The sequence below is a fragment of the Electrophorus electricus genome, chromosome 13, assembly GCF_013358815.1.
Source record: "Electrophorus electricus isolate fEleEle1 chromosome 13, fEleEle1.pri, whole genome shotgun sequence".
Classification (NCBI taxonomy): Eukaryota; Metazoa; Chordata; class Actinopteri; order Gymnotiformes; family Gymnotidae; genus Electrophorus; species Electrophorus electricus.
Window position 1 is genome coordinate 5,977,244 of NC_049547.1, and position 19,488 is coordinate 5,996,731.

At 37.5% G+C, this 19,488-nt stretch overlaps 4 protein-coding genes across 7 annotated transcripts; 1 reads left to right on the forward strand and 3 right to left on the reverse strand.

Moving 5' to 3' along the window:
• Positions 1-926: 926 nt before the first annotated feature.
• On the reverse strand, positions 927-1,910 carry gpx2 (glutathione peroxidase 2). The gene is made up of 2 exons (XM_027014047.1): positions 1,689-1,910; positions 927-1,280 (listed from the first exon to the last, which is right to left on the reverse strand). Exons 1-2 carry the CDS (start codon positions 1,908-1,910, stop codon positions 927-929), a joined length of 576 nt encoding a protein of 191 aa, XP_026869848.1.
• An 877-nt stretch (positions 1,911-2,787) lies between these two features.
• Positions 2,788-5,295, reverse strand: LOC113579856 (ras-related protein Rab-15-like). Its single transcript, XM_027014046.2, has 7 exons — positions 5,172-5,295; positions 4,760-4,820; positions 4,459-4,519; positions 4,246-4,323; positions 3,999-4,088; positions 3,774-3,839; positions 2,788-3,622 (listed from the first exon to the last, which is right to left on the reverse strand). Exons 1-7 carry the CDS (start codon positions 5,293-5,295, stop codon positions 3,485-3,487), a joined length of 618 nt encoding a protein of 205 aa, XP_026869847.2. The 3' UTR covers positions 2,788-3,484.
• A 1,080-nt stretch (positions 5,296-6,375) lies between these two features.
• Positions 6,376-11,120, reverse strand: LOC113579858 (protein max-like). 2 transcript variants are annotated; one of them, XM_027014049.2, is made up of 5 exons: positions 10,985-11,120; positions 10,670-10,696; positions 9,430-9,537; positions 8,812-8,935; positions 6,376-7,896 (listed from the first exon to the last, which is right to left on the reverse strand). In XM_027014049.2, exons 1-5 carry the CDS (start codon positions 11,018-11,020, stop codon positions 7,712-7,714), a joined length of 480 nt encoding a protein of 159 aa, XP_026869850.1. In that variant the 5' UTR covers positions 11,021-11,120; the 3' UTR covers positions 6,376-7,711. The 2 variants fall into 2 exon arrangements, with proteins under 2 accessions (XP_026869850.1, XP_026869849.1); XM_027014048.2 differs by having other exon boundaries at positions 8,812-8,950.
• A 3,662-nt stretch (positions 11,121-14,782) lies between these two features.
• On the forward strand, positions 14,783-19,477 carry LOC113579865 (sodium/bile acid cotransporter-like). 3 transcript variants are annotated; one of them, XM_027014065.2, is made up of 6 exons: positions 14,783-15,009; positions 15,641-16,262; positions 16,966-17,170; positions 17,504-17,676; positions 17,895-18,094; positions 18,316-19,477. In XM_027014065.2, the coding sequence occupies exons 2-6, from the start codon at positions 15,844-15,846 to the stop codon at positions 18,369-18,371; spliced, it is 1,053 nt and encodes a 350-aa protein (XP_026869866.2). In that variant the 5' UTR covers positions 14,783-15,009; positions 15,641-15,843; the 3' UTR covers positions 18,372-19,477. The 3 variants fall into 3 exon arrangements, with proteins under 3 accessions (XP_026869866.2, XP_035388416.1, XP_035388417.1); XM_035532523.1 differs by having other exon boundaries at positions 17,504-17,640; XM_035532524.1 differs by having other exon boundaries at positions 17,504-17,602.
• The last annotated feature ends 11 nt before the right edge of the window (positions 19,478-19,488 follow it).

Here is a 19,488-nt window from a genome sequence, read left to right on the forward strand (position 1 = left end):
TACGCATATTTAGTATTACAATTAGTTAGAACAGAATGATAATTGTTGATCCAAATAAGTAATTGAAAAAAATAGTATGAAAATATTTTCTCTTACACTGTATAATACATAGTACATCAAATGTATAGCAATTTTATCTGTGTATTTGCCTATTACTGTAGAACTATAAAGCTTTTAAAAAGTGGATTAAAATGTGATTGATGTTAATGAACTTTGCATCTGTAACAAGCTTTAGTCAGTGCTGGGACCATAGGGTGAAAAATATGATCTATTTATATAGTTCTGATATTGAAAACGAAACACTTTATTGTATGATGTGTGCCTGATACATATAGTCCTGTTGCAAATGCGTATCAATAGCACCATCTAATGGAGAGAATTAGATAGCAATAAATAAATAAATAAATAAACATCCACTGAATAATTAACACTCTCTGCCACACAGGTTTTCTAAATGACCGATGATAATTAAGGTTAGAGAGTTAGATAATAAAATTAAAATGATTATTAAGATTAAAGGAAAAATCATAACAGAATAGGATAGAAATGTATTGTGAAAGAAAATATATCTGAATATATTTGACTTTATGCACCATTTCTAATCTGTTGGCTATATTCACTTATTCATATACCAACCGAACCATGCTACCCCTTTGATATCAAAGTGTAAAGTGAAAACAAATTCAATGTTATTTTTGAATAGAATATTTATTTTTTTAGATTAAAGCATTATCATTGAAGCTGTTAGGAACCTCTACACTCCTTTTATATTTACACTGTTCCAGTTGATACTCCTTAGTGTGGTTTAGAGCACCAATTTCATTAAGTAAAATAAAAGAAGGTAGAGGATACTAAAGTAATGTGCTATCTCAATCCCATTCTGAGGCTCGGTGGTACAAGGAGAATGAATGAAACACCAGTTTTCATTAGTTCTTGGTCAGTCTCAATAACCTCTGGATGTCAGGCTCAATGGCAATGGTTTCAAACTTTCTGCTATATCTCTTCACTGGCTCGCCTTCAGGAGCAATGAGGAATTTCTCAAAATTCCATGAGATATCATTCCTGCTGATGGGACTCCATACTAAGAATTTGGGGTCCTGTATGAGGGAAACTGGGTCATCTTCAGGGTATGGGAGTTTGTCTTTTAAATATGAAAAGACAGGATGTGTGTTAGCCCCGTTCACGTCACACTTCTCAAAAATGGTGAAGCCAGGGTCATACCCTCCCCCAGGTCGTACGTGCTTCAAGCAGTTTAAGATTTCTCCATTTGTACAGTTTTCCTGGAAGAAGAGAAAGAGGAGATATTGCAGACAATTTCAACTGACAATTAAAGGGACATATCTATCATTTTAGGTATGGAAATGTACTGTAAAGAAAAGTATTCCACAAACTTACAAAGCCATTTTACAAATGACAATGATTTTTCTGTCATAACTGTACATTTGTGGCACATAGACTCCTGTCCAGTGATGGAGAAGACAAAGCTTTCTCAGAAGTGTCTTAAATGTTTATTAATGGTCTGTCCAATTTTGGCATCACCAATTCCATAATTTGCCATTCTTTATTTATTTTCATCATCATCCAACAAAGGATGAGAATAAAATACTTCTAGCCCTAATTTAACACTTTTTTTCTACCAATACTCTAGTAGAACTGGTTAACTGGATACCAAGACTTATCTCACCAACCTGATAGCCAAACTGGTTACAGGGGAAGCCCAGGACCACCAATCGGTGAGGGTACCTGTTCTGGAGCTCACTGAGTTGGTGGTAGTCCCGGGTGGTGGTCCCTCAGAGTGAAGCCACATTCTCAATAAGCACCACTCGTCCTCGGAAGACATTAAAATCTATTGAATCCCCTTCCAGCGTCGTAGCACGCAGGTCATAAAATGTCTTAGCTATGAAAGTCATGGTCCACGCTTCTGCATGCCCACACAGTGGTCCAGGTTCCTTTTCTAAATGTCATGCAAGTCCTCCTGGTCACCTAGCTTCAGCTATAAAGGTGGAGTGTCAAATAGCTTAGAAGAAAACAGATATACAAGAGACATGTGATATGTTGATGTGGTGAAAAGACCAAAGTAAGCCATCTCAGGTTTTAATGTGTAAACCTGCACCCATCTTCACACACATCCAGCCAGTTCTGACTGAGGTAAAGGGAAAATAGTCATATAAAAAGATTTTAAAATGCTCAAAAGAAGCTGACATTATCTTGACTGTGTTGTTGAAAACTATAGGTAACAAGGAGTTACAACAGAACAATTATATAGTCACTGTTTAGATGCAGATATTTTATGTACTGATATAAATTGTTCTCATTCACTCAATCTATGCTGCAGTTATTTGCCATATTGAAAAGGGAATTTAATCTTGATCTCATGGTCTCCTATCCACCAAAATGTGATGTGAACCCTCCAACTTCACTGAACCCTACAACTTTAGAGATGTGCATCTGAGCCATTAAACATTCAGGAAGTCATTACCCATGTTCCCAAGTCATTAAAAATAGATAAATGTTCAATCTAATCCCCTCCAGCGGAGCCAAGATTAAACTCTGATTCTATTACACAGAATCCGTAACGTGACATCACTGCTAATCTGCCAAAGAACTACAGCACAAGCTTGTTAAAAAAAAAAAGTGATGATTGCACTCTGATGTAATGGCCAATGTGTCTGCAAGACGCTTGCTCTTGCCAGTGCAAATGTGCATCCTTCACCATTTCTGACAATTACAGTTTGCAATTAATTAAAATACATTTATTTTAGAAAACATTATGAATAGGTCACATACATGTGCATCAATAACATTACTGTGGAAAATAATGTTTTAAAAACAAACACTGCTCTAATAGGTACACACAGTCATAGGAAATAACAAGTATACCACATCTTCAGTTTGTACATACATAATCAAATTCCAAAACTACCCCTTGACTGCCTGACAAAGGACTTCAGGCCAATTCTTGGTCATTTGCTGTATATCTAGACCAATGAGCAAAGATGTCTTACATATTTAAGGGTTTTTAATACAGGGAGATCAACACAGTCTTTCTTCAGTTCTAAGGTTAATAGGACTAGTATGGAACCTTTTTCCTTGCACAACACTGCAGGCCATTCAAGGTAATCCAATAACAAATTCAGTTCTCATGGCTCAGCCTATTTGTATAGAACCCTTTGGGATCATTCAAGTGGAACAATTTTCAAGTTCACCTGAAATCTTAAAAAAAAAAGGAAAAAAAAGAAAAAAAAAAAGTTTACCCTCACCTATGCCACTTTTTGCATTGATGATCAGGAGTGCACTTCCCGTATGTTTGCTATTCCTCAGAGCATAATATTGTAATTTTTTGTTTTTTATAAGCACAGTCAATTTGTTATGTACAACGAAAGGAGGCTGTTCAAATCATAAATCACCTATCTGACAGATTAAACAGGTATTTTGTATCAGCTAAAGAGGGAGGGCAAAGATCCTTTTCACGTCCACATTTCCCCTAACATAAACATGTGTCATATTCATCCTCCTCCTCCTCTGGCTCAGTAAGAGTGAACTCATCCCTGTTGGGTGGCAGTATACTCTTCAGCTCTGTCCTGTAGGCTTGCAGTACCATCTCAGTCAACCGGGTGAATGCCTACAAATGACAAAGCACAAGAGTGTAATACTAACCCCACATTAGTCACATTACAGTGGCACAGTAATGGTCCTGACACAGACCTACTACTGTAAGCATTTTAGAAGTACATTGCAAAACATCCACACACACAATGTACTTATGAACCAACCTCAGTAATATTGTAGTTGGTACAGGCACTTGTCTCAAAGAATTCCATCCCATAAGACTTGGCAAGCTGTAACATGCAAACTGTTTGTGTGATTTCATATTACATCATTTTATTAGAGCGATGCAAATATATATGTGTGTTTGCTTTACTTAAACTCAAGCCATGAAACAATGCAGACCTAAAACCTGTTACAGGAGACGTACATGACAGATCAAATATTGGCACCTTGCTCCCCTGTTCTGTGGCCACCCGTCTTCCGTGCTCCTCGTCACGTTTATTGCCTACTAGAATCCTCTGCACTGCATGCGGTGCACACTGGAGGCAGGAGCCAGAGATAAGCAGAAACATGCAGCCAAAGACTATTCAGCCAAATGCAATTAAAGGCAACACACAACCTCATCAAGGTGTGTGTGTGTGTGGGGGGGGGGGGGGGGGGGGGGGGTGTATGAGAATTCATGAGAATGAACCTCACCTCATCCGCATCACTAACCCACTTTACTATATTCTGGAAAGAAAGTGCGTTGGTGATGTCATACACAAAGAAGATTCCCTGTAAAAAGACAAAATTAACCAATACCATGATGACATCAATCTATTCCATGTCCAGTGATGATTATTTTAAAAAGGTACTGGAAGGTAACAGACAAGTAGAGGAAAGAGGCTGGTATATGAGCCATACACTGACCTGTGCTCGTCTGTAGTACTGCTTGGTAATAGTTTGGTACCTCTCCTGCCCAGCTGTATCCCTGTGGAGGTCAGATGTATGCACAGAAGTATTTTTTCAATTCATTAATTCAAATAAACTCCATTCTATTTTTTCCCCAACTTAAATTGACTATCCTCTTTGTGTTGGCTAAGGAACAACTGTGGCACTTTTAAGTCACTCTGGATAAAACAGTCTACCATAAATGTAATTAAAGAATTAATGTTATCCAAACAAATCCTATATGCAGAGATTTCAGAATGGGATATTGCCTACTACTTACCATATCTGTATTCGTACATGGATTCCATCTACTTTGAGAGTTTTCATTTTGAAATCCATCCCTGGATAAAGTTGACAAATGTCAGGATATATGCACATGACAAGATAAAAACTGTTGAGTTAAAACACTTTACACTTAGCCACACAGTGTCTTAGTTCGTTGACCTGGTGCCAAATAAACGTTCATATACTTGTTCGGCGTCAACATTGGACAAGAAAAACTCGAGAAACATAATATCTCCAGATATCAGTAAGATAACCCTAAGAACAACTTAGGATCTTTTTCCCCCAGTACCGTCTTACTTAACCTACAAACCTTGTGTAGGTTACTTCATTACAAACCTCAACTTCTACCCATCAGCTATGCCTGCGATCAATACCAATGTGATAGATACATGTGATCATGGTCTTACCAATGGTTGAAATATGCGGCGAAAAGAATTCATTTTCTGTGAGTCTGCACAACAAACAGGTTTTTCCAACCCCGGAATCTCCTAGGAGGAGTAGTCTGAATAGGACATCGTATTGCTTGGCCATAGCGTGGAAGAAACTCGATACAACCGCCCACGCTCACACCTGAACTGTACTAATTCCAGCGTAGTCCTCCTTCCTGTTTGTCATGGTTAAGCAGTGAGTCGTTCACCACCAGTGGCATCAGTCAAATCTAAGGGGTTTTAACCACTCAAGAGGAAGGTAAAGAAACCCTTTAGTGGTTTTTCCCTGCAATCCAATCACCGTTCAACGTGCGTGCGTTATTGCAGTAATTATCTTAAAATGTGATACGTGTCATCGTTTCCATTTGACGTGTCCAAGTCTATGCTACTTTTATCTACGTTTCTTTAGTACGTTTAGACTCTTGGCATGTTCACAGACACTGGTAGATAAGCCTTTTCGAATAAATAGTCTTCGTAAATTAATTAGCCGATTCGAAATGATCATAAGTTAAAATACTTATACGCGTGTGTATTTTCCATTGCTTTTTACTTAACGAGCTAGTCCTTGTCATTTGTGTAATATGTGATTTAAACTGACCTTACCCTAACATGTCCATAAACTATAGTTCTGCAAGTTGCCTAAGCACAATTTCGTAAAGGTCTAATACTTTAAAACTTTACTTTAACAGGCGCCTGTATTTGCAAGAAACACAAGAATATGCTGTAAAATACAAAAGGCCAGAATTATAATTTTCATTCATTTTTACAATTAAAATGACATTTTACATTAAAATAACGGGGACAGTGAACACATTTAATTGGCTGGTTGTGTTGTTTACACATAACACCACCCTTAACCTCGTCTGATCACAAGTCCCAAGTAGTACAATGGCGCATGACGACTGGATGGGGGAGTAGCATCTTGTAATAGGAGAAACCTGAATAGAATCACAAGAATCCTACTTCATGGTATCCACCTCTGGTCATTGCCAAACTCTTAAGTATTTTCTGTACGTATTCTTTCATTGTTTAGGCAAAGGCCAGCATAAAGAGGACACCGTATTTGCCGTTTCTCCTAGTCAATGCAACTTAAAACGTCTTGCAAATAATCCCAGTTCTAATACATGTGATTAGCAAAACGGGAATGCCTGTAAAGACATCAGTACCAAATAAAGCCAAAATATAAAAAGGCAAGTATCACTTTTAATGAAACCCACAATCTTAAGTAGTTAATATTTGAACATTACAGCCTGATTTATAATTGACCAAATCTGTCCCACTCATAATGAGAAACAAAAGGTATTGACAGGAAACCATATTCATAAAATCAAACTACTTTGTAAAATCAAATTGTTAAATCAATTATTTGAACAGTGACAATATAAAGTACAGATTTATGATAACGCAATGTGCCATCTAAATAGCATGCAACAACGTAATGGTATCATACCTTTAACGGTATGGAACTACTCTGCAAATAAACCCTACCAGCACAATCACAGCTGATGAGGATAATGATAAAATAGTTTTATTTGAGGTCTTGTAGTAAGGGTATACCTTAACTTGCAAGACAGTTGGCAGTATGTACAATATACCTGTATTTGCATGGAATGAATTAAAAGGAATACCTATTCATCACACTTTCTTATGAAACAACTGAAAAGAGAAACATTCCCCTCGCAGGCAAGATTTCATGGGAAGGTTAATCTATGAAGATTATTACATTAAGGAATATACAGTGCCATGTACTACATACTGAAATGGACATACTTACCTGCTGATTAAAACGACAAAAATGACCCTGTGTACTTGTGTAACTAACATTCAAGTTCCTGTAGGGAATATTACCTGTTTTAAAAGTCCTCTTCTGGCAAACCAAATAAAAACATCAAAAGTTCCAGACCTATGAGGTAAGGATCCATAAGAGCAATAGGCCATCTAATTCCACTCAGTCTCAGGAAAAATGACACACTACACATTATCAGGATACAGAATCAATGTTACATTAAATAAAATTTGCAACAAACATTTCAAAAAGTAGGGGGACATCAGACTTCATACCAGTGAGGTGGACTGCACCTTATATTCTTTTTTTTTGTAAAGCACCATTATTTTTGTACAAAGTTAACCTAAGTCCAAGTTAAACTATTTTTAATTATGTTTCTCCTCCACGCATCACCAAATAGGCTATTAAGGAAACAATACAGGGCTGCTTTGTAGCTTGATATAATTTGTGCATGACTACAGAAGAGGTTACAAAACACCTCAGTCCGACACTGTTGAGCTGCCACGTGTCACTGAAAAACGTGGCTGGTCTTGTGAGTGCAGAGTGGCATCAGCGTGGAGAGAGAAAAAGGTAGAAACTTTGAAGCCTTCCTTAGGATCCTCCCACACTTTCTGAACACCCGAGGGGGGAGGGGGGGATGATTGGGTTGTGGGAGGACACGAAGATGGGGAGCCCATTGAGGAAAGAGTCTGAACCGAGGCATTCCCAGGTGCAAAGGTGCCTGGTGGAGCATCTAGCTGGGCTCCACACGAAGTTTCTTCCTGGTTGGGGGTTCCTCGGGCTCTGATTCAGAGCTGGAGTCGGAGCCACCGTCGAAGGCCGACACAGCGCTGCCCTTGGGGTTGGTGTACAAGCTGCTGTCCGAGGAGTAGCTGCTCTGGAGCTGGATGTTCCCTCTGGCTTTTTCCAAAGCACGGACTGGTGTCAACACAAACATGCATGCACACAAACACAAAGGTTTACTGAGGTAATGACTGTTCAGGTTTAGGCACTTTCATTTTGATGATACTCTTGCAGTAACTGATTAAACTACATGAGTACAGGTACACTAAAAATCCACTGTAATCAAATTAAAGTCTCTAACAATGGTGAAAACGGCAGTGCTTAAGGCTGTTATATTTAGTGCTCTTTATGTAATTTGTTTGTTTTACAAGCATTTGCCAATTATGTTTAACTAGCAGCATGATGACAAGCAGAATGTAGTTTTATTATTTTTAAGACTACCAAACAGAAATGGCTAAGCCTCCCTCTTATCTACCCATTATGCACCTTGTTTTGCATTGTCAATTCTGTTCCTGTGTTTATGTGACAAGGATCACAACGGAAATAAGCTTTAGGGGTCAACTTGATTTTTTATGTATAATAGCTGCAAAGTAGTGTTGTGGGTATTTAAAATCAGCCAATAAATTCATTAAATCATTTGTAAACATTCCAGCCCACTTCATCTAAGAGTTACTGTGTCATGGCCATGTGTTGCTACCAGCTAATTTGTCTTTATTAACGACGTGGTTGCTGACAGCAGGTTAGAGTCACAGTTATGCATCCTGACAGCTCAGTTCCAACATACAGTACTGGTTGGTACTAGACTTTGCACTGCGTAGTGACCGAAAACAAACCAATAATAACCATAATAAACCAATTATGGATTTTAGGACCAAAAAGCAGGAATGTTCTTGACTGCACAACCTAAACCCGACTGAAAATGCAGACAAAACTGAAGGCCTCTGAAATAAACAAGAACTGAAAATGGCTACATTACAGGCATGACAGTATTGCAAGGGTGTCACCACATCTAATGATGTAAGGCACAATAGCCTCCACTGTACCACTCACCCTGCTGCTCCAGCAGAGCATTCTGTTTCTTTAGGTCATCAATGTCCTGCTGGTGCGTGTGATTCTTCCGGCGCATGTACTGGATGTACTCTGTGGCTTTGTCTAGAATCTGAGCTCGGGAAGCCTGTTTGACAGAGTGCTGTCAGCAAAGGATTGCATATCTAAACCATGATGCAGGGTTGCGCTGTCCATCACACACACTTACACACAGAGGTTTCACTTACTGGACTATTTACACACTTACCAGATGTGTACATACTTAAAGACTATGCTTCCATCTCTTAAAGCCCAGTTATCTGAACCCTGATTAAGCCTGGCTCCTACTAGATTGCAGAACCAAGGGAAATGTTCTTTATTCTAGGCACTAATAATTTCTACAATAATTTATAGTAATATGTTTTGAAGGTGCAAAATAAAACAAAACATGACCTAAGACAACCTAAATTTAAAAAATAAAGCATATGAGCAAACAGCAAAAAACAAACAACAGGTAAATCCAAGAAAGGCAGTTCAAGTTAATCCCCCCAATACAAACAACCACTAAAAATAACTGACAGATTTCTACAAATATGTATGATTTGAAAAACAAGTCATAGAACAAGAAATCTGACATTCAACCTTCTCTCCTTGTAAGGAAGGCACAGAGTCACGTAAACTGTGGAAGCTGTCTTTGATGTGGTCCCTGCGTTTGCGCTCCAGTGCATTGTGGTGTGCCCGCTTGTCTGCCTGTTTCAAACAATAAAAAAGTAACAAAAATTAATAATATTCTTATAACTTAAATTGTGAAGACTTGTTTCCCAGAAATATATTACTTTAAATATTTCATCTTGGTATGTTTCCAGAAAGAAAATCTGATTGAAAATGTCTAATGTTTATTATTGCTACTTTCTTTTAGTGTGACACTTGGAAATAAATTAAATGAAAACATGTATTAAAAGGTATTTTATTTTTTCATGCTCAAAGTAAAATAGCTGGTGCTACCAACAGCATCACCTGACATGACTCAATTTGCTGAAGAGTAGAAGAGTACATTTGATCACACACCATTATAAGCCTTTTTCTTTAAAAGCAGTCGGGGTCCTGGACCACCCATTCACTGTACAGTTCAGTGATTTCCCTGCCCCATCAATCTCATGTTCAACCTCACTAAAAGCTAGTAACTAACCTGATGAGTTGATTCTGCTGTATTGGACAAGAGAAAACACTAAAATATTCTGTGTTGACATGCTCCATAACCTAGACTGAAGGAAACTAAAGTGAAACTAAAGTGTTGGAAGACAAGGCTGCAGAACTCATCAGCTAGTTAGCGTTTCCAAGCTCACTGGTGTTAATCGTCCATGTTCATTCTCTGATCCACAATAAACAAATCCCTCGTCTTCTTAAATCATCAACGCTTACAGGTTCCCCTACGCGGGTTGATAGTGAGAATCTCAGCTAAATATCATGAGACGTTAGTTGGTCAAGTCATTCGTAGCCACTACTGTCGTTAATAACCACCAATAAGCATAAACAATACTTAATTCTATATTGTGCTGCCATAATCTAATAGCGTTTTAAATACATACTATCTTCGCACGGTTTACTTTGTTTGCACCCCAATATCAGTATTTGGCTCAGGTATTTATGAAATAGCTAGCGAGGGATTTTTATTTTAAAATGTTTATTGGCCAAGCAAAAACTATAACATTATATAAAATCAGTTGATAGACAAAAAATATTGCAAAAGAATGAAGGTGTATGTCTATGTTGATATCTTGCTTGGAATTCTTCGGGCTACAAAACAAGGCCGTGGATATAGAAATAGCTCGCCAGCTAGTCGAAATGCAGTTCGCTAGCCAGCCAGTCACTAGCTACATACCACTGGGAGAAATCTCGATGACTCTTCCTGCAAACAGAAAATCTAATTAACTGGGAGAAACATTCACAGTTGTGAATAAGCGTATATATCAAATGCATAAATCAAAATAAATCAACCTGAGTCGTAACACACATTAGCATAGAATCTGCATGAAAACATTGTTAGCTAGCTAACAATTTAGCTTTATCTAGCTAATGAGAAACAAGTTCAGCAATACACGCGTTTTACAAGCTTTCATATGGTGATCTTTCCATTTTACGAAAGACAGGAACTCCGTGGCTCATTAGAGAGTTTACAAAGACCTCTGACACTTACATCACTGTCCACCTCAATGTCATCGTTATCGCTCATTCTTTGACTGAGTTAAAAATATATTACTTATATCCTGATTAGATCGCAAACAGCCACCACAGCGAGAAGAGGAACTCGAGTAGATATGTACACGTGACTCCACAATTCCGAAACAACGCGAAAAGTACGCATGCTTGATAGCGCGAGGCATAATGGGTAAAATGTTCTTAAAGGAGACAAATCTTTAATATTTCTCCTACAGCTAAATTACACTTCACCTTGTTGGTTGCACAGAGCAACTGGCCTCAGCTGCAAAGTGCTTTTGCAATGACATGGGTGCATGCCCAGCATTTTTTACTTGTTCTACTTTAAAAAATATATATCTCACAATTCACGATGGAAAAAATACATCACTGGTGTAAATTCTAATCCTTTCAATGGTCTCTGTACACCTTCATATTCTAAAATTTGGTATAAAACAATGCCTGTAAATAAAATCTACACGGGTGTTACTACTGCTTTAAACCAGGAACTTTCTTTAGTTCCTAAAACAGATTGTTTTAGCATTTGAATAGCCTACATATTATTGCTTAAGAAATATATTTCATAAGTTTTATTGCACTGTGCAGTTTGGTGGAATTTTACAGGCCATCAAAATTAAGAACATTTAGTATAGACAGGGCCATAGCAATTTCTTAAGTATTGTTACAGTATGCAGTTTGTAACAGAATTACAGTATTATATCTGTGCCATAACACAACGTCCTTCACTGATGTGCAATATAGTTTTGATACCTGAGCAATTTAAGATACAAAAAGACTTGAGGGAATATTTCCCAAGTGTCTCCACTAACAGCAATTTGATGCCATCTGAATTGCGGAGGATTATCCAGTAGCGATGGACCTAGAACAGGAGCTGCTTGTTAATTCAAAGACATGCTTTGATAATTGAATGAGTAGTTTAAAAGCAAACATGATTTATTGGTGAAGCACACTAAGTGATGGGGGAGATAACATGTCTTTTAGGGCCTCTCCATCTCTGCATGCTGGTGCTTAATTACATGCCCTGCTTGTAGGAACTTGTTTATTTCTGTTGGATAGGTGGGAACCTTCTCAGATTCCTCTTAAGTGAACATCACTCGACCATATATAATAACTTAGTTGTATATGCTCCACATCTCCAATGCTACCTTTATATATAAATATATTACATGTAGGACAATTCTCAAATAAATATACTCATATATACAGTATTTAAGTATGATCAGCCATAACAATAAAACCACTGACAGTTGAATGAATAACATTGATTATCATGTTACACTGGTGGTCTATGTTAGGCCGCAAGAGAACAGTTAATTCTTAAATCTGATGTGTTGGAATCAGGAAAAAATGGACATAAGGATCTCAGTGACTTTGGTGGGTGGGCAAATTGGGATGGCTAGATGAAAAGGTCATAGCATCTCTAGAAGGGCAGGTCTGGTGGAGTGTTCCTGTTACGTAGTGGTTAGTACATACCAAAAGTGATCCAAGGAAAGACAACCTGTGAGCCACTGACAGGAACATTGATACTCCAATCTCCTTGATGTGCATGGGGAGCAAAGGCTGGAGGTAGTGTGGTGCTCTGGGCTCTGCGCTGCTCTGCTGGGAAACCTTGGGACCCATTTTTCATGTGGATGTTACTTTGACATGTGAAAGTTGCCATTAGATCTTTGTCATTTTTTAAGCTCTGTTCTCTGGGTTGTAACTTATTTATGATGTGCTTGTTTATTAAAGATTATAGTTTAACAGCATGTTGAACACTCATGGTTACATCTGCTAAGTAAAGGAAAATAACATTAACCCATTCATTTAGTTTAAGACAATTTTCTTTAACCTGCTCTCTCACCAAAGTACAAAACTCTCTTCATTCTTTATCACGGGTATATCAATTTGTTCAGTAATGCTTCAGAAAAAATCAAGTGTGTGCAAATGAAATTGAGATAGTCAAGAAAAAGAACAGAAGCAAAATGGCTAACAACATTCTGAGGTTTATTTAACAAACCCTCCACAACTGCCAAGTCCTATAGAACAAAAGCAGATATTCAAGCTGGTCACTTTCTGCCAAGCCTAACTGACCATGTGGCACAAATAAGTGTGAATGCCTGGATGTGGTAGATAAATGCTACTGCCACACTTAGAGGCTGCCTCTTTGGTTTACTCTATTGATGCTATGGAATACTTTCACACAGTGCTTTTGTCCTGCTTAAAAGCAGGCAAGTCGTTTCTCAATGGAAAAAACTTAATGCTAGGTGGCTTTGCTATTTACTTTGTAGAGTATGCCATTAGAAAGTCAGCAAGGCTGTGCAACCTGCCAGACTTACTCACTGTGATAAACTCCATCAGATCTTTACAACTTTTCCAGAATGCATGACTGGTCTTCAATCTTCTGAAGTTCCCACGTCACTCCACAGCTGCGCTCCCTTCATTGGCTTCCAGTAGCTGCACGCATCAGAATGAAAATCTTGATGCTTGCCTACAAAGCCAAAAATGGACCAACCCCTCCATTGATGATGTCAGTAGTCAAAACCTGATCTGTACCTCGAGAACTTCAAACCTCAAGTACAGCTCAGCTTGAAATACCATTCTTCAAGTCTCATATAAAGCAAGCATCGAGACTACTCTCTATCCTGGCTCCTAGATGGTGGAATGAACTTCCACTTGCTGGCCAGACAGCAGAGTCCCTTGGAATCTTCAAACACAGACTGAAGACCCATCTATTTGTGGAATATTTAAATGACCACTGACCAGGCTTCCTTGTTGACTAACTGAAACTAGTATTTATTGTAGGGTATTGTTTATTACACTGATGTTGACTATCAAACTCTCATACTTATTGTTTATTGCACTTACTATTGTATGATATAGAGCTTATGTATTTTGCACCTCTAGGCATCAGCACTGATCCCTGTATTTCAACACTATTCTAGTTCATTGGACTCAAACCTACTGTATGGCTAGGATGTATTCTATGAGTAAATGACAAAGCAGTTTTGGGACACATCATGGAACAGACAGACAATTGGATTAGGATCAGGCCAGTCAAAAGCTAATCTTCATCGATCACAATATCAAGTCAAAAGGAAAATAGAAGTTATTATTTTATGTGTATGTATTACACAGGGCTTCCAAGGATGTGTTTAATTTGTGCTCATGTTTGAAGCATGTGTAGCAGCCACACACCCATTCAAGGAGGAAATGTCATCAATGCGCGAGAGCGCACATGACCTTTTCCTTTATTTATTTATTTATTTTTAACAACACTTTCCCGACTTTCACTGGTGAGAGATCCAGAACTGGTTACAGACTTTCCTGTCTTAGTACCATCCCTTTGTTAGATTTTGTAATAATCAAAATCTTAATCATTACATTGTATTTTTTATTCGATTATTAACTTTATAACTCCTTAGTATGTATGGTTAATTTTAAAGTGACAAATCCATGGTCTTTACAACTTTTTAAACTTACTCTACTCTTCTCCTTTAGGTTGTTGCCTGATGCATGGTTGCCTGATCCTGGTTTTGTATTTTTTATTTTGTGGTTTGTAGTCTTGATTTATGTTGTATTTGTAGAATGATGTAGTCTCTTATATACCATGCAGTTATATTGGTTGGTGTATTATTTGGTGTTGGTTGGTATAAAGATTTTTGCTGTCCCTTGGAGGGATTTTTTTTTTTCTGTGTGTGTGTATGTATGTGTGTGGCCTAAGAAAAGGGAGACAAACAGCCCTGTTTTATTTATTCATTGTTCCTGGGATTCCTATGTTGTGTGCCTGGGATAAAGAAAAGGTTAGTGGTTCAAATTGGTTAACATAAGTATGACAACTATAAACCACGATGTGACAAAGATCACAAAGAAGAGTCAAAAAGGGGTTAAACAGAGGAATACTAGATGAGAAAAGGAGGATACAAAAGTGTGTGTGAGAGAGAAAAAGTGAGAGACCGATTCAGAGTGGCGGACTTGTAGAATAACTTACATCAACATTATTCCTGAATGTTTTCAAAAATGAAGGTAAGAACAAACATTTACAGTGTAATTTAAATAAAAAATGATGGCATATTGTTGTCTTCCAGTAGTTAGTAATGTTTTGTTAAAATGTCATGTTTTTGCTAACTGTTCTGGTTCAGTAGGTTAAATAAACTGTAATGATAATGACTAAATAATATAAACTTTCAAGATACAACAGATTTAAACCTTTAAATAGTGTTCCTGTATTATTATATGCTTTGGGTTATGAATAGAACTTGACATAAAAATTATAGTGGGTAATTAATACCTATAAAACCATTTTATGCTCTTCAGGACTTTAATTTCAACATGGTAGATTTTTTAAGTGATTTTCTATGGCTTGTTTTTTTTTTTACATCAAAGCAACAGATAAAAGTACACACTAACCATGGAGTTTCTCTCTCTGTGTGAGTGGTAAACTATAGAGAACTAGTAAGATGAACAATACATTATTTCATCCCTTGCAATAAGAATGATCATGCTTCCATTACTTTAGCATCTGGGTTAATTGTGTTAACTGTTAACTGTATTAAACTGAACAACTAAAATGATTTACCCACTGTTGGTATCAATGATCATTTTCCTCCTTTCAGCCTTTTTCATGTTCTTTGTTAATTTTTTCTCCTTGTTCCAGGACACGATGTGTGAAGTTCAACAGTTTTAGAGTGAATGAAAGGGAAGAACACAAACAAAAGTTAATCAAGACAGAGGGTTGCAGGCCCACCAAAAATCTCACAATACATTACAATTACAGCACTTTTTTAATAGAATACAAATTATTTCTACCACACTTCTCATTTTAAAATCCAGCAGTGAGCAGAGTAAGCCATAGTTGTAATGGGACTTATGAACATGACAGAAGATCACTACAGTGTTGTCAGCCAAAGCTATGACTACAGCCTCCTCAATATCACCTCAGAGAACATCACTGTCCATGGGGGCTTCCTGTCCCTCTTTTCTTCAGCCATGGACAAGCTCCTCAATGGCTTCTCGATCATCATTCTTTTCATCACCATGACCTCTCTAGGCTGCACCTTGGATATTGGGAAAATCAGGGACCACTTTGTCAAGCCAAAAGGTGTAGCAATAGCTATGACAGCTCAGTTTGGCATCATGCCTCTTGTGGCCTTCTGCCTAGCCAAAGTCTTTCAGCTAGAGTCTACTGAGGCTGTCACTGTGCTGATCTGTGGATGCTGTCCTGGTGGGAACCTCTCGAACATTTTGTCCTTAGCTATCCAAGGGGACATGAATCTAAGGTAATATAATCTCTCAAAGAGACACTGAGCTGCGCACAGGCTGACCATACAGCTGACCCTACATCAGCACTTTTACTCTGAAAAGTCTGTAAAAGATACGCAGAGCCTGTCTACATACAAATAGGACAATTTCCAGTCACCTCAAACAGTATGTAGAATTAGTTATAAATGAATCTGATTAGTGTTACAATTTGATTTGGACTACAGGGGGAACTGTATAAAAACTGTAATTATACCTGCTGCAGCTTTTTTTTTTTTTTTCTCATGGACTGAGGCATGGCAAGGAACAGAGTAAAATATTTGGAGGTTTTTATAATGTTTTTGTTCATTTTGGCCTAGTCTATTTAGCTAGCTTGGTATAGTACTTCCAACGATCGTTCCGGCAGATGAATACACTAGTATGATTCAAGCATGCAACAGTGGAACATTTGTGTCTGTATTAGCCATGTTTACAGTGTGTATACAGTGTGTGTAATATGGATGTTGCAACTGAATGGAGTCCAATGGAGTGGGTGGCTTTATTTTAATTTGTTTTTACAAATTATTCAAGCAATTGATATAAAACTATCTGAGGAACCTAGACACCACCCTATACGTGTATTGCTCAAATGTGAAAAAAATGTGAAAAAGGTGGCTTTTCAAAACATTATTGAAAAGAATACAAAAGTGATAAAAAATGATACCAAAACTCTATCTTCTACAGCATTGTGATGACCACATGCTCCACAGTCATGGCATTGGTTGCAATGCCTTTTCTCCTTTATATGTACTGCCAAAGTTTCCATGGTATGGAGTTTGCGGTCCCCTATGTTGGTATCATCATTTCCCTCATCACGATCTTGATGCCCTGTGCCATTGGCATCAGCATCAACCACTGGGCACCACGTTATTCACAAATCATCCTTAAGGTAAATCAGCACATAAGCCTGCCCCACAGTGCATCAGGAACAAAAAGCATCTCTAAAGCTAAGTGATTATTTCATGTGTATTATGGCCCATTAAAAACTACTGAGTTGTAGGAGACTACAGCTAGCCTTCATTGATTTGCAGGAAACTGTTCATTTAAAACTTTAAAACTGTATTATGGACTTTTACCATATAGCCTGCTGAGCTAAATATAAACTCATATTGATACTGATATACTGTAGTGTTTGCAATAACTTTGAATGAGGTTCCATGTCTAAAGACTTGAATGCATTTTGTGGAACAGAAAAAAATCATATTATTGCTCTTCTTATCAGGTTGGTATGAGGATTTGGATAACAGCCTGTGTGGCCATTGGAGTATTGTCTGGAATTGCTATCGGGGAAATGGTAGTGTTCTCCCCACAGCTCATGGCAGTGAGTTGTCTCATGCCCTTCCTAGGCTTCCTTCTTGGGTATATCCTGTCAACCATACTCCGCCAGAATGCACAGTAAACAAAAATCTTTTTAAAAGCACTTCTAAAACAAAATCATTTTAAAAGAAATGTTTACCTGTTAAATGTCTGATATTTTCAATTGTCTGTTGAGCACTTTGCATCTTCATATTAAATGCTTCAGGCCAGTAAGGCCACTCATGTTGCTAAATCTACCATACTTGTCCAGTGTTATCATGAAAGTGGAACTGAACAATTCTTGTTTGCCTCCACAGGTACAAGAGGACAATTGCCATGGAGACTGGCTGTCAAAATGTCCAGCTGTGCTTCACTATTTTGAAAGTGACATTTTCTCCAGAGGTCATTGGACCCCTATATCTTTTTCCATTAATTTACTTTGTATTTCAGGTGGTCGAAGCTCTGCTCTTCATAATTCTTTTCAGATGTTACCAAAGGTGTAAACCCTCAACTAAAGGTTTGTTATTTTGCCAGTCTGTTCATGAGAAATTAAAGTACTTCACATGAAAATACTTTGACTAGAGCTATAACCTACTTCCAACCATCAACCATCTTTTTGATATATGTACTCCAATATGTGATTTGTAAGAAAGCAAACATGAACAGATTCAAATGGCTGTCATTCTTGTTAACATGACATTCTGGTAGCTATAACATCTTTTTCTTTGGAATTTCCAGTAGAGAAAACTGTACCTGGCAGTTGTGGACAAACTGGAGAAGATGAAGTTCTCTAATAAAACACTTCACCTGGGCAGCCCAATGGACATAAAGGATTAAACTGCAGACCATTAAACTGACAGCAAAAAATCATCATCCAACAAAACAATTTACCCAATGTTCCATAGGTTTGTTTTAGAATTCTTAGAACAGCCTTAATACTGCATGGCATAGAATCTTCCCTTTTGCATAGAACCTTTCTATTTTTTTCCCTTTACTTTTTGAAAAATTGGTGTATATGAATATCTAGTTAGAATATCTTTAGTTAAAAAAGTCAAGTTTTACATTTTGGACAGTAATAAGGTAGGCATGAAAGATCAATGTCGCAAACAGTGTAAAGCAGTTAAAAGAATATTTAATCAGAAAACATCAGAAGTTATTTACAATGCAAAGATAAATTAAACTTTTATACAAAAAAAACCCCACAAAACAAAAAACTACTGCTTGCTAGTTATTTCATTCTGTTCCAAAATGAAAACTGAGGTGATATAGTACAGAACATCACTTTTTGGCATTAAATAAATCCATTTACATTAAATTATTCAGTTTGCTCCTGCAAAGAATCATTATATCCTTCAGTGAAGTTTTATTTTACAATGCTAATCAATAGCACTTCATATACAAGGTCTGTTTTTTCAAATTACTAAATAAAATTCTCCAATGCAAAAGAAAATGCAAACATAAAATCTGAACAATAAAACCTGTCATACTGTCAAAAACATTACGCTCACCCAGACATTTATTTAAGACATATTTATGGTTTTATGAGTCTCTAGGAAAATAATACAACCTTCAACAGAAACAGCTAGTTTTTAGATTTTGACATTGAAATATCAGATTTTGCCAGTGAGGTGGTAGCCTCTTTGATAATATGTATACTCTCAAAGCAAATATATGATTTTTTGGACCTGTTTATTGCCAGCCACCTCCTAATCCCATCCTAAAGGATCTTACAATGCTATCAATAACAACTAGCATGCCGTACATAATCAAGATATTTTGATCAGGCATGCTAAATTGTCACAATGTCCAGTAGCCAATTCTTAATCACACGCACACGCACACACGCACGCACACGCGCACACACACACGCACACACGCACACACACACACGCACGCACACACGCACGCACA